We start from the raw sequence: 10698 nt of genomic DNA on the forward strand, positions 1-10698 counted from the left end.
ATCAACAGATGGTCCCTAAATGAACTAAACCTTTTCCTTGCACATATTTTCCCTTGTGACAAGACATGCAAATAAAATGAGGATCCTGCTAAAGACAAAGCTGTCAGAACTGACAGCCAACATGGATCAACAGCTGGCTGCATGGATCTCTGCTGCTGGGCAGATGATTATTTAAAGCAGCCGAATGTCACAGAAAGTGTGATTTTGCGAGCCAACCGCGAGGAGTTGAGGCTGTGAGCGTTCAGATCAATTTGATCTGCAAATAAATCCCCCTTTAAAAAAAAAAAAAAAAAAAAAGCAGTGAAGAAGGAGAAGAAGAAGAAAAAGAAGTAGAAGATGTGCTCTGACAGGATTTCAACAGCAGCAGGATGTTAAATCCAGACAGAAGTTCCTGCTTCAGGGACAAACAAAACATCAGACCAACTTTCCATCAGTTGTGCTGAATGAAAGCACACATCTTTCCACTTGGCATAAGTGCATACCAGAACGGCTCACAAAACTATGAAGTGACTTCAACTTCTTAACCCACTGCTATGCTGACTCTACACTCATTTTATTATCTCAGGTATTAATGGATCTAGAGGTAGGACCAGCTCAGCTTACAGCAGGTCCTTGGTGTCATTTCACTTTCACTATCAAAATCTACTCGAACTCGACATGTATTCTACTTGAAACCAGTTCAACAACTGAATAATCTTTGGTTTTATTTAAGGGATCTTCTAATGGCATTAAGGAGGATTCACTGGGAGCTTTTATGGATAGGCGGGACTTCATGTGGATCTATGAGTGTTTGAAAGCTTAAAAGGTGAGTACAAACCAGTTATAAAAATGTGTTATTGATGTGTGCATTGATTGTATTGATATATGTACGTGATATAAAATAGTCTTAAAATGGCTCATTGAGTGTAAGGGTGTAGCTGTCTTGGCAGATTTAAAGGAGGTCTAACTATTATAATATTTACACATAAAGCTAGACTTTTTCAGTGACCTGTTAAAAAGCTAAAGAGGGAACGATTGCCCTGTGGGGGAAAACTCACTGATTTTCTTTAAACCAAGTCATATCTGCTCTAATTATTACTGGTGAGGGATGGCAAATACCTCACCTTTGGACTGGATTAAAACTCACTGACTGGGTCAGGTGAAATCAACTAGCCCCCAAAGATGAGTAAATCCCTTCCAGATGGGTCTTAAGATAAAAGTTTTACAAATCTTTTCATTGTATAAATATTTATTCCCCATCCCTAATTTCAGCCTCTCAACAGGAGCGATCTGATATACACATTCACTATAATGAATCCAAATATGCAATTTTCAGTGCTACTTCTATTACATAGTAAATTTACACTACTTAGAGACACAAAGGGAAGCAAATCGTTGAACAAATACCTTCTCTAATACACATGTAGCTATGTTGGTGCTTGAGTGGCAAATTAAAGTGCAACTCTGCACAGTGTCAAACAATCAAGCCAATTATCCCAGCAGGTATTCTATGATAAAAAAAATAAGTGAGGGAACATAAAGCTTTCCCCTGAAGGTTTGCTGCCTTGTAGCTGCTTCCCCTGAAAACCAGCTTCTCTGCCTGCTCGAGTCACTTGTTAGATGATGACACCGCCACCAGAGATGATGATGATAACACAGAGAAGAAATTGCACAAAGATGGTGCAACTGCATGGTGGAGAAAACTGTTCGAACATAAAAATATTCCTTTAGTTTAACTCTACACTCCTATTTGATTTTTTTTCAGAAAGTAAAAAGAAGATAAATCAAACTCTCAGGTCTTTGGATTAATGTTCTGTTCTTCTAGAGTAAAAAATCCCTTTAGAAGATCCACACCAACACTGTATCCTCCCAGCAAGAGAGCTGTGTGTGGATATCTTGTTCCTCTGAGCCATAGAGCTTCATTGTTGGAGAAGAACTGTTCAAAAGACATCAGTGAGCCAAACTGATGCACTCGATGACATGTTGTGTCATTTCCATGAATTCAGCCCCCTATACACCATTCTGCTGTCCCAAGTACTCGTCACCACCAAACTAAAGCTACAATCATCCACGGCTGAAAGGGTTCACCGACAAAGCAGCTATTTCCTCTTTTTAAAAAACTGCAGAATTGTAGGTCTACATGTGATATAACCATCCTTAGCCCATGAAGATAGAGCTGTAGGCAAGGAAAAAGTGGAGAGAGCTCTAAATTTGACGTTTACATTTACAAGTAGCCACAGCTCTAAATCTCAGCTATAAAGGACATGGCTCTGTTCTGGGAAATCTCCTTCGACATATACAGATGGCTAGCCAAAAGGTTGGAGGGCAGATGCTGGATTACCTTACAGAACACAATAGGCATGAATGATAATTAAGTTAGAAACAGCATGAAACATAAAGCTGAGGTAGGGGTGGGTTTCAAAGTGGCTGGCAGTTTAGCAAAACTAAGTTGAAGCAAGATAAAAAGCACATCTCATTAGAAACTGGATGTATAGACGTTTATGAGCTGAACCATCAGCTGATGTAGGCTAAGCCTGACTTCATGGCCTGTCTGAACTAACACTATAATCAATTCAATTCATCTCCCTACTGGTTATATTCAGTTATATTGACAGCAATGCCCTTATCAATTTTGCTTATAGGTCAGATTCCTTATTAATTCCCTTATTGATTCCTCATCAATTTTCAGTGTGTGGGGGGAGAAGTATGCCTACACAGATTTTCAAGATCAATGCAGCAGTAGTAATAGCTGTACGTTCAAAAACAGTGCAGAAAAGTGCACACATGCTAGTTTGGTGTGCAAACACACTAACACAATGAGTTTGCGTTTTCCTGTTGTAAACTGTCAGACAAGTGATTGTTTACAATGGACTGATCATCTGGAACGTACTCTTGTCCCTAGTAGCATCTCAGTTTGCAGTGCAGGGTTTAGTGAGGAGCTCAGGTTTTGGTCTCACCATCATATACAGTAAATTCACATTTTGAAGCATTGACTTTAGTTGTGTGGCTGCCCCCATATTTGTTTTGCTCTGTAGAAACTGTTGTTATATGAATTGGAACTAACTGCACACTCATCCTGTAGCAGCAGTAACATAGCTAATTGCAAGGTAGTCATAGCCTAGAGCTATGCTTTCATTGTCTGTTTTACTCTAAATGGGACCATAATTTACAAAATAAATCTCTTGTATAAAATAAGATGTGAAACCCACAATTAAAATCAGAATTCAAAAGGAAAGTGTGTACCGAAGTCTCAAAACAACTGAGCAGTAGCGTCATTCAGACAGTGTTTTGAAACCAATGGCCCCCTACTGGTCATAACAGAAAATGCAAGTTTAATGGACTTCCACATTTAGCAAGATTTGTGCTCCAGTGCATGTTCCTGTCCATCTTTGTACAAACAGGCATTTCATCAGATGGAGGCAGTGTACAAAGTATGTGGTACAACTGGCCAGTGGGACATTTATGCTTGTCAGCTTCAGAGAAGGGTGAAGTTATAACTTGAACTTTGAAGTTTTTTGTGGCTGTCTTGTTCCTAGTGAACACAGTTTTTGCGTCTTTCTCTATTCAGGCCCACTTGTCAACCAATAAGCCATGATGCTTACATCTGCACAGGAGCACATCTGGGGTGGGTGACCCCCCCCACCCAATTGTGTACGCAGACCAATACATTTGCAGGACCATAAAACTTGTTTAGTATATCTTTTCAGATCCCAAAGCTACAATCATCATGGTGGTAGTGATGCGTCCCTGTTGACTGCTTAAAACCTTTTTGCAATTAAAGTTAATTGTGTCCATTTGTTTTGGGGTCTTTTGGGTATAGCAACACTGTGCGACACCTGGGTATCAAATTATGTGACAATACCTTTGCAGGTAAAGATGTGGGCCTACCTGAGGGAGATGGGCTATTTAAATTGGTCCTTTGACTTAGCTAAAGTCATTTTTTGCTGGCTTTTAATATAAAACAGGTTTTAATCAAACAGAAAATAAATAAATAAACTGGCTTGAGTCGATGTTTTATATACAGCCTATTCTCCCACTGTGACTTTAAAACTTTTCGAAGCTGCACCTAAAACAAAATCGGATCAGAATATGTGTCTGAAAAATACATCCAATCAAATGAAAATCCCTCAACTGATCAGATTAAATTGTGAGGAAATCTGCCTCCATCTGCAAGTTCAATTAACTACAGTAAATTTTTAATAAACCCCATCAACACAGCGCCTTTGTTGATCTGTTTTACTTTTCAGTTTGAGTTGTTTGAGCACAAACGTGCTCAGAGTCTGATCCATGGTCAGTGTAGCAGCCATTAATTTCACACAGACTGGTTCAGACAGAGGGGAGAAAAAAACGAGAGGAAGAAGCTCTAAGCTCATCCTCAGCTTCATTCTCGTTCAGTCTCGATCCACTCCCTTCCCCTCTCTCTCACGCTCTCATTTTTGCCTTCTCAGTGTCTAGGTCTCTCGCCCTCTCTCGCTCTCACCAGTGCAGTCTCAATGATGTATGACTGCCATCACTGAAAATAATGACTCGTCTGCCCGTAATCTTTTATTTCACTGCAAGGCCGAGGTGGAGGAGGAAGAGGAGGGGGCAGAAGCTAAGAAAAGAGGAGGAAGAAAAAGAAAGGAGGTGGGGACGAGGAGAGGGAGAAAGAAAAGAATAATCTTTTATATGTGGATGAGGTGGCAGAGATACTGCCGTCTATTTGGAGGAGGAGGAGTACGAGGAAGAGGAGGATGGAGACTATAACAGGCAGTCCACACTGACTCCCCAGTGACTGAACCAACCTCAGATTTACTGAGTATGAAGAAGTCAAGTCCCTCAGAGTTCATACTGTACTCCATAATCATTTCACTCCCATCTATATGAACAGAAAATTCTATACCTCACCAAAAAATGATAATTTAAGTATATAAAAATAAAATTTAAATGAATTGATTTAATATTACGATTTCCGCTGTAATAATACATGTACATGCATTTATACTGGGTCAGTTTTTCCAAGTGTCCTGCATGGTATAAGCCCAAGGTAGGGCTAACTTGCCTCAGAATAAAGATTTCTTTCCCCACACAGTAAAAAATGGAGTGTCAATATTTCAGAGTAAACCTATTTTAACCTAGATAGAGTATTTACAACTCTATGAGGAGTAAACCAGCTCTAACATCAGAGTTAAAAGTCAGTGTAAAGTTTGTTAGTCACGCAGTGAAGACTTCACTCCACACAGTGTTGATTTTTACCAGTCCGCAGGCGTGTGTGGCCTCAGAGCTCTAATGTGCATGGAATTTTCTCCGAAGAGCTGCCACAGTCAGGTAAGTGAAGTTAACATTCCCATACTGGTAACATTGTTTAAAAGGTATTTTTAAACTAAGTAGCTCTTTATAGTTTCACTGATGTCGAGTGAGGACATGTTAGCAGCATTTACCCATAGGTTTAATGGCATTCCAGTAGCTACATGCTAGCAGTTGCTAAAAGTTAAGATGTTCGTTATCTTCTCACTGCGTTAATATGAACCTAAAACATTTTAACCATGTATTTCTTCTAAATGCTGTCTAAATAATATCATTGTCACATGTCAAATCGCACAGTTTGAACAACTAAATTACCGTTTATCAGTAAGCTAATAATCGCTAATTAGCTTACATGAGCGAACATACTTTCAGAAAAAGTGGGTAACATTACCATAAAGTTAACTTTACTGGTTTATATTATTTTAAGCAAATGCCAAAGGCATACACTACTTTAGAGTTTTGCTCATTATTTAGTAAGAAATATGTATTTTGTGTAAATTAACTGATAGCAATGTTAATGACATGTTAAGTAATATTAAGTAATGTTCCTATTTTATAGAAAGGTTTAAGAGAATGGACAAACCAAATCTCTGAGAGATGCAACCAGAAGACGGATGAGAAACATACTTGAGGCTGAGATGACAGAATGACATGGGTAAGAATCAAAAATGTAAGATATAAAGAAACATTTTAAACATTGTATTATTTTTAATTGTGATGTTTAATGCCAATTATTGAATTTATACATTAGGACATCTCCCCCTAAAAGCGTAAGAGTGATGTATGCGCAGGACATTGTTGCTCTGTCTCCATATCTGGAAGACCCATATTCACAACATGGATATGTAAGTAAAGGGAACTTTTCAACATTAAATACATAATTGCCCTCAGAAATGTTGATAACATAGTCCTTCTTCGTTTATTTAATTACATAGAAACATTACTACGATCCAGAGAACAGTTCAGGATACATTGCATGGCGGTTGAAGACCATTCAAAGAAAAGCTGTGGAGGAAAGAAGCGTCTCAGTTTGCAAATCTCCCAAAAGTAAGTTCACTTATCATTTAAATGATACTGATGTAATTTGTAGGCAGGATTCAATCAAACACCTCTCTATGTTCTGTATTTTTGCATTACAGATAGAACAAGATTTCCGACTCCTGTTTTGTGAGGTCACTGGGAGCAAATTCTTGGAGAGGTGGCTCACCAATCTCAAAGCAAAGGTTGTAAAGGAAAGTCATGGACTTGTCCCCACCTCAGAGCTCTTGGAGTTAATGTGCAATGCTGAGTCAGGTACTGAAGTTGAGAATGGTATGATTGTGACTGTTTTTATTTGCCATTGTTGGTTATATAGGTAATTCTGTCAATTCAATGTATTTTTGGAATAATTCTTTGTTTATTCGTCTGTAGGCTGGGACAGTGACTTGTCTACTATCTTGCTGCTGCTACATCTGCTACCACCATCTGCACAAGGGCGAAAGAGACCAGGAAAGATGTCTGCATCTCAAGCTGTCAATAACCTCATCAAATTCCCAAAGGTATGTTGTTTAAAATATACTTTCCATCACCTCTATTTTCATGGACAGTGAGTTGAGCTAATCTACTGTCAGAGGATAGTCACTTAATACTGTTGTTTAATGTGTTGTTGTAGGCTGGAACCAGTGTACAGCAGCATCTAGACAACATCACCCGAAGCAGTCAGCCCTACCATCTTACCCAGGGATCCACAAGAAGCAGCATTCACACCTTCATTGTGATTGAGAAGCATGCACTTCCATGTAATGCGACAGGTTCTGTAGGAGCCCTTGATGAACTCTTTAGGGCCCATTATGTCTTTGGTACATCATACAGTTCATCCCTGACCAACTTTGTTACTTTTCTGCAACTACGACATTGGGGAAATGTCATATTGCTTTCTCTAGTGAGCATCATAGAACTGTGAATTGTAAAGGTTTGTTACGTTGATTAAATGACACTGAATTGAGAAACATAATAAATGCTGTTACTTTAACCTGTATATTTGTTGTTATTTCCATAATGTAGGATAGATCACAGTTATTTAGTAATATAGCATCATAAGATGAATATGAAAAAAATCACACTACAGAGAAATAAAAATGATATATTATTACACATCAGAGTGTTATTATTAAACTAAATTTGGAGTAAAATAGCTCTATAAAGTGTAATCAAATTACTCTGAACAGTGTGAATAACCCTCAGTGTTAAATATTTTTACACATTTTGTTGTTAATTTTGACACTAAATTGAGTACAATTAACACTGAAAAGTTAACACTGGCCATAGAGTAAATTTAACTCTAATTTTGAGTGGGACCAAATGTTATCTGAAGCAGAGTTAAAATCAACTTTGTAAGTGTAAAATTGACACTTGGTTTTTTACTGTGCAGCTGAAATAATTTCCACTGGAAAATATTCTTTGCATTTCCTGCATTTTATCAGTTTTGTCTGGAATTTGACTTTGAGGAAATGGAGGAAGTCGAAAAAGCTATTGGCAAACTGATGGAAACACTAAACCATTCTCATCGCAGGGCCTCAGATACTGCTAGGTTATCAAAACCGCTGGCTCCACAGAGAGAAACGAGGTGTTTTTCGTTGTGGTCACGGCAATATTGGCCAACAAGTGTGACACTGTTTCACCCATGGATGCAGCTTCCAGCTCTGGAAAGAAGAATGCTATAACATTTTATATATTTTTTTCTTTAATGGACGGGAGGAGGCAAGTTCCCTGGTTGCGTAAAGAAATCCAGTGTATAAAAGTCTGAGGGAAAACAATGCTTATTTTCCTTAATCACCACCTACAGTAAAAACTTTCCTGTTAAACCGATGGTCTCAGTCCCTAGTTTCGTGTCTTATTTAATCCAATATGATGATTCATATTGTAAATTATGTTCCTGAATATAGTTCAAAAGTAGAACAGAGCAGAGTCCGCTTAAAAAGCCCTGGCCTCTGACTGAAAACGACACTGTCCCTCCTGTTTATAGTCATAACTTACTTGTGTGATGTGTGGCTTACACTACATGTAACAACATTAACTGTGCACACTGGAAAAAGATAGCCAGTGGGTTCAAATGTTACACCAGGTGGTCAGTGCCGAGCATTTGTTTGTGCTAAGTTGTGTATAAGAGTACACTCTTTACCAGCAATTAAAGGTAATTGTGTATCTCGATAAAACAGAGACCCATTACAGCAACACCCCATTAATGGGTTTGTGTAATATCACCAGTGTTGGGTAAATTACTTTAAATTAGTAACTTAGTTACATTACTAGTTACTTCTATCAAAAGTAACTCAGTTACTTCAAGTTACTCGTTACTTTCAAAGTAACTAGTTACTAGGAAAAGTAACTTTGGTTTTACTCAGAATTCTCTTGTTAATGTGTTGCTTCCTTAACTGGATACCCAGCAAGAGTGCCAGTCTTCTAGCTTGCTTACTTGCCACAAGTGCACTGTGCCACCTAGCAATAGAAAGGAAAAGATAATGTGCATATTTCCACGAGAGAAATCCCACGCCTGGACCGTCGTTGACCACCGCCATGATTCTAGCCTACGTTACAGCGTCATGTGCGCTTTTTACATCCAACGCAAAAACTGCAGTTGACGTCCTTTTAATTGTACTCAGAACTCTGAAATCCTGCCTTCCGAATAGGAAGATGTAGGTAACACCAGACTGCAGATGAGCTGCATACAGAGCTGGACTGGGACAAAAAATTGGCCTGGGCATTTTGACTAGAGACCGGCCCACCATTATAGGAAAAATCATAAAGCCTTTGAATGAAAACAAACACTGTTGTGACAGTGATGTACACTGTTTTGATGGTATATATGCATCAATCTATCAATCGTTTGTTGTAAGATTCAGATAATTATTTTTTAAAAGCTAGACATTTTAAATGAGAATAAGAAAGAAAAGTATTTCTTTGTGCCCCCCTCTTCCTGTTAATGCCTTACATGGCCCCCCTGGCAAAACTTTGCTAGACCCGCCCCTGCACAGTTACCAGCTGTCAGCTACCTAAAAAAAGGATCCTGGTGTTATTTGTCTCTCAGAAACAGTTCATAACTTCCCTTCAACTCATTCTTGTCACCTAAAAGGTAAACCTGTTTCTCCATCACAGCTCTGATGATTCAGTAAGGACATCTCCTGGTTTCATCTTCATGTTTCCCTCTCACCACATATACAAACCATATCATGACCAGCAGGTTTACAGCTGTGGCTCCAGCAAACATCAGCTGATACTAGAAATTAATATTAAATAAATTCTAACAACAGCTGATCAAGCTTAAACGTGCTGCTGTTGTTTACCGCGACATCCGCTGGTTTATTCTTTCTGTGGGCGATAAACAAACAAGAGAGAAAAGCCGATCAGCAGATCATTGATCAGTTTCATGATTGAAGTAGAATCAGGAGAGAGAGGGGAGAGAAGAAGAGGCAGCTGTGCAGCAAAGACAGAATAACTCCAGCTTTGTGTCTTTTCCGGGACAAACTGCGTTCCTTTTCACCTCAATACGAAACGTGTAATATCTTCTTTTACGGGACGGTTGGCAACTCTAATAATTAACCTTATGAACAAAATAAAGTTCAACATCAGTAACATCATAGCACCCACCCAGCTGTATAGAAACTCCGTCATGCTAGCTAGCACACAGTACAAAAAAGTCAGCATAACGAAAATAAACTCCACCTAAATTTGGTTCATATCTGACCCAGATAGACTGCAGGTCATAACTTCTTACCTAAAGTTCAGTTCGCCTGACACTCGGACAGGCGGCTGCCTCGGGTCTCTGCTCCTCCTGCCTCCCCTTTCCTTCATCCACCTGCTGGCCTCCACCACTTGCTAATGTTACTGAATCTGTGGAAGCTCCGCGATAGCCACCACACGAAGTAACGAATAACGACCCTATCTAAATCCCAGTAACGACTAACGCGTTCCTGATTTTGGCATAATAACTAGTTACCGTGCTCGTTACCACAATAATAACGTAGTTACTGTAACGCGTTACTTAATAACGCGTTAGTCCCAACACTGAATATCACCAACCGATGGGCTAATGTTGTGTCCCTTTTGGATGGAGCTCAAGAGGTCTGTATTCATGACCCTGAGGCTCAGTAGCACTGAGTAAGGTGACATGTTAGTGCCAATATTAAAATCAGCTTGTTTGGTGTGTTTAGTGTCTTAAAATGACCACTGATGGAAATGTCCATAGTTTTGCAGTCATTTTAAAACATGATAGCGCGATATGAGAGGTTCACGAAATTTTCATAAAACACTTTAAATCTAAACCACATCTGGTCTTACTACATCCCAGATTTTGAGCTTTACTACTTTTACCACATGTGCAAATTAGCATAAATGAGTAAAATGAGTATATTTCTATTTGATGTTCTGCTTTCCTGGAGTTTATTTATGTAGCAA

At 38.9% G+C, this 10698-nt stretch overlaps 1 protein-coding gene across 3 annotated transcripts; it reads left to right on the forward strand.

Moving 5' to 3' along the window:
* The first annotated feature begins 5526 nt into the window (after positions 1-5526).
* Positions 5527-8530, forward strand: LOC113026098 (uncharacterized). Of its 3 annotated transcripts, none has more exons than XM_026174536.1 (4): positions 5527-6110; positions 6201-6558; positions 6676-6803; positions 6917-8530. In XM_026174536.1, the coding sequence occupies exons 1-4, from the start codon at positions 6045-6047 to the stop codon at positions 7205-7207; spliced, it is 843 nt and encodes a 280-aa protein (XP_026030321.1). In that variant the 5' UTR covers positions 5527-6044; the 3' UTR covers positions 7208-8530. The 3 variants fall into 3 exon arrangements, 2 of the variants coding, with proteins under 2 accessions (XP_026030321.1, XP_026030322.1); XM_026174537.1 differs by having other exon boundaries at positions 6201-6312; XR_003272869.1 differs by having other exon boundaries at positions 5527-6312; positions 6405-6803.
* The last annotated feature ends 2168 nt before the right edge of the window (positions 8531-10698 follow it).

Source organism: Astatotilapia calliptera, chromosome 7, assembly GCF_900246225.1.
Source record: "Astatotilapia calliptera chromosome 7, fAstCal1.2, whole genome shotgun sequence".
Taxonomy (NCBI): Eukaryota; Metazoa; Chordata; class Actinopteri; order Cichliformes; family Cichlidae; genus Astatotilapia; species Astatotilapia calliptera.

Excerpts from the sequence above, each read along its gene's own strand:
- LOC113026098 (XM_026174536.1), top strand. The coding sequence starts at position 6,045 with ATGTATGCGCAGGACATTGTTGCTCTGTCTCCATATCTGGAAGACCCA. Across the intron at positions 6,111-6,200 it reads CATATTCACAACATGGATAT|AAACATTACTACGATCCAGA; the intron begins GTAAGTAAAGGG and ends TTAATTACATAG. Across the intron at positions 6,559-6,675 it reads AATGTGCAATGCTGAGTCAG|GCTGGGACAGTGACTTGTCT; the intron begins GTACTGAAGTTG and ends ATTCGTCTGTAG.